This window comes from Cyprinodon variegatus, unplaced genomic scaffold, assembly GCF_000732505.1.
Source record: "Cyprinodon variegatus isolate N-32 unplaced genomic scaffold, C_variegatus-1.0 Scaffold913, whole genome shotgun sequence".
Taxonomy (NCBI): domain Eukaryota; kingdom Metazoa; phylum Chordata; class Actinopteri; order Cyprinodontiformes; family Cyprinodontidae; genus Cyprinodon; species Cyprinodon variegatus.
Genome location: NW_015151366.1, coordinates 75,509 through 78,919, shown reverse-complemented (window position 1 = coordinate 78,919; position 3,411 = coordinate 75,509). Strand labels below are relative to the sequence as shown.

General features: G+C 33.2%; 1 protein-coding gene across 1 annotated transcript in view; it reads right to left on the bottom strand.

The window, feature by feature from the left end:
• Window positions 1–1,527: 1,527 nt before the first annotated feature.
• LOC107099856 (B- and T-lymphocyte attenuator-like) overlaps window positions 1,528–3,411 on the bottom strand; it is a 13,905-nt gene continuing 12,021 nt past the window's right edge. Inside the window, exon 6 of the mRNA XM_015398132.1 lies at window positions 1,528–1,770. Within this exon, the coding sequence (XP_015253618.1) occupies window positions 1,528–1,770 (243 nt within the window). The remainder of the gene's footprint in view (window positions 1,771–3,411) is intronic.

The following is a 3,411-nucleotide window of genomic DNA, read 5'->3' as shown; positions in this document are numbered from 1 at the left end:
GTTGTATCTGTAGCTTGGAATCTCTGGTATAGAGCTATCACTAAAATATGAACAGTTTCAGTCACTCTGGATAAGAGCTTTACAGCCCTACCTCTATTGTTTCTCCTTATCCATTAAAAGTCTCCATGCATTAAAGTCATAATGGCAGATATACCGATAGACTGCTGTTAAAAGGTTTATCCCTGCAGCTTTCCTGTAGTCATAACGTTTCTCCATCTTTGACTTGCCTGAAATATCTATTTCTTTTTCCACCCCTTAAACATTGCCACTTTTTCTGTCCCCATGTAATATCACTCATCCACCAGCTTTACTTCATATAGCTTTAGGGTTGCAGATTTTTGCTGTCATTCATATAAAGTATGTGTGAGAGTGCAATATTTATTAGTAGTCACTGGAATCAAATCAAATAAATTGCATTTTGGGTTACAAAAACAATCTAAACAACTTTAACTAGCCTAAATCAATATTAAATGACACTTCATTGCAATACTAAATGCACAGATTGCAGATAGTTGCATCTTTTTAACATCTATGCTATTTTCAGAGACCTAATCCAGCTTTAGATCCCCCATCTGACTGGATTAATTATCCATAGCCACCATTTGTAATAAAAAAAAAGGGAAAACATATATAAAGATATATAGAGATAGATACATATTAAAGAAACATTTCATTTTACTTTAACAATTTACTTTAATGTTGGAGGGCCCTCATCCCATCACTAGAGCTTTTAACTTCTACTTTTTTTTTTTTTTTTAGATTTGAGTAATCATGATTTATGACTTAGTTCCTTCAAGAATATTTTTGTTACTTCCATTTAAAAGAAAAACTTGAACAAAATATAAAAAAAAAAATTCTGTGGGATGAGATAATAATATAAAGAAGTACCGGTAATGAATTTATCCAAATGTTTTTGCAATAAGATGTGACTGGTCTTATTTCACAACACTGAAGATTAAACATTTTATTTTATGTTTCAGTGTCATACCAATTGTTTTTGTCCTAACTGTCTTTATGTTTAGACTGAATGATGTTTCTCTCACCACACATAAAAACAAAAAACACAAAAGTCGTTTAACTTCCTGTAATTTTGAGCCAACGCGCTCAGCTGTGGTTTAGAAGTCAGGACAGTTTACCTGCAGCTACTGTGACAAACTGCATATGATGTACAGGAAATATGTGATTGAATGGTATTTTGTGTTCTCTCTTGATGTCAGTTCTTGAACTTGCATAACATTTCCATTATTTATTGATCTCACGTAAAAGCGATGTGAAAAATAAACAGATTTAAGAACATAATGCTTTCAAAGTTTTAAATTACATAATGAAAATTTCAATAAAGCAGAATACCACTTTAAAGCTAAAAGCCTTAAGACCACAGTCCTCTTTGTGCTGTGTCACTTAACTAAAACCTGTTCCATGATAACTTTCCACAAGTATGTTTTTTTGTTTAACTCAACTATGTGAAAATTTCAGAACATTTAAGGCAATTTATTAAAACTATAATTTTCCTTTTGATCCTGTTTTCTAGATTGGCTGGTGTCCAGTTTTGCTGTTGATGACAGCATACACTACACTGTTAGACAGTTTAAATTCAGCTGCTGAGTTTTCTGTGGCCGGCTTGTTCCCGACATGAGTGAGAGAAGTCGATGTTGAAGTTGTTCTTTCTGCTTTGCTGTCGTTCAGGGCTGACATCTGAGGTCGCAGGATGGGAGAAAAACAGACCCCCGTCTTGAGAAGTTCCGGTATCTTATGTGTAGATATTTCCTGCTACAGCAATACACAATTTCAAAAACTCTATATGAATGCAGTTATTTTAGAACATGAAACTCAATTAGTTAAGAGCCCATCTACACTAGACTAAGACTACCCTGTGATTTTTGGGGGTCTTTATAACTGTTCTATCTTTGCTGGGGTTGCGGACATTTTGGAGAACATTACTTCAGTGTGAAGAAAGTCATGACATTTCTGCACTCTCACCACAAAAAGCTTTTTTGTCTGTGTTTTCCTGATCATCATATGACAAGGCTTTCACCAGAAACACTCCACTTGCATTTGGATTTTTTTACCTATAATTACAGAAAATTATCTTTAAATACAGGAAATTGCTTTGTCTGTACCATTAGTTGCAACTGTGATACAGAGAAGAAAATAATGTTATATTACTTTTTTATGATTTTTATAATTATGATTATATATTAGCTGCAGCATGTAAAATGCTAATTATAGGCTTTGTTGCAGCATGTAGTTGTAAAAAGTGACACAAAAACTCAGACCTAACAGCACTGTTTAACCTCAGACTCAAAAGCCAGAAGATTTTTTTTATGAATCATGCTGCATTTTGTAGCCTATTACTGTAGTAAAATTATCAGCTCCATCTTGAACTTTTTCCAACTTTATTCATCATCTCTATATATGATGTTGATGGTTTAGTTTAACAAAAACATTATGCATTTCAATAGCTGCATGAGAAATTCACAACTTACTTGGACTTAATTTCAGACAGGCTTTGTATATAATAATTTACATCTATAACATTTCAGCTGTCATTTCTAAGTTATCTTTTTCAGTTTGTCTTAAATGTTGTGTTTTTGATGGTCTTAAAGCTAGTTAGTGTTTGGAGTGTTTACCTCATAAAATCATAGTAGTGATTAAAAAGGCTTAAAAACATCAGACTGTGGCTTTCATAGTGAACTCACCAACTGAAATAAATTAACCTTATTAAATATTGTAATTTACTGAATGATTCTGTTCAAATGGCCTGATCCTGGCACTACAGTACCTAAAGATTTTTGTAAATTGAGGGGGGCTGTCAGACCTTTGGATTAAGTCATTGGATTAAGTCAAATAGAGCCCCAATGAGGCTTTTACAGTGGTATTTCCTGCTTTAAATTCTCTTATGGCAAATCCACAGCAATGAATGTGGGTAAACTAATCTTACACAATAGGAAGTCACAATAATGTAGCCAAGCAAGAGCACAGATTTGAATCTTATCGAAAAACTGAAGAGGCACAAAAATATTGTCTGGATAACGAGAAGGCCTTTGAGCTCGTCATCTAACTAAATTAAAGTGAAGATACTAGGAGAAAAATGCAAAAAAGCCTATAAGTGATTATATGATAGGTTTGACTATGAAAAAAGAAAAAAAGGAAATCCTTTTTAAATGAATCAAAACTTCTAAAATTCAAATTTCTTTTGGATAGCTTTGCCACCTTGTGAAGGATACATTCCTTATTTGCCACTACGAATAAAGGAAAGTAATTTAAAGCGGACACAATCATTAATATTTTTGACCTAAACCTATACTTAAAGGAAAATTCCGGTTTTTAACACTTTTAGCCCATTTTCTGTAGTGTCCAGGATGAAATCGAATGATCGACACCAAAATTTTGACAATTGGTCCTGTCTCT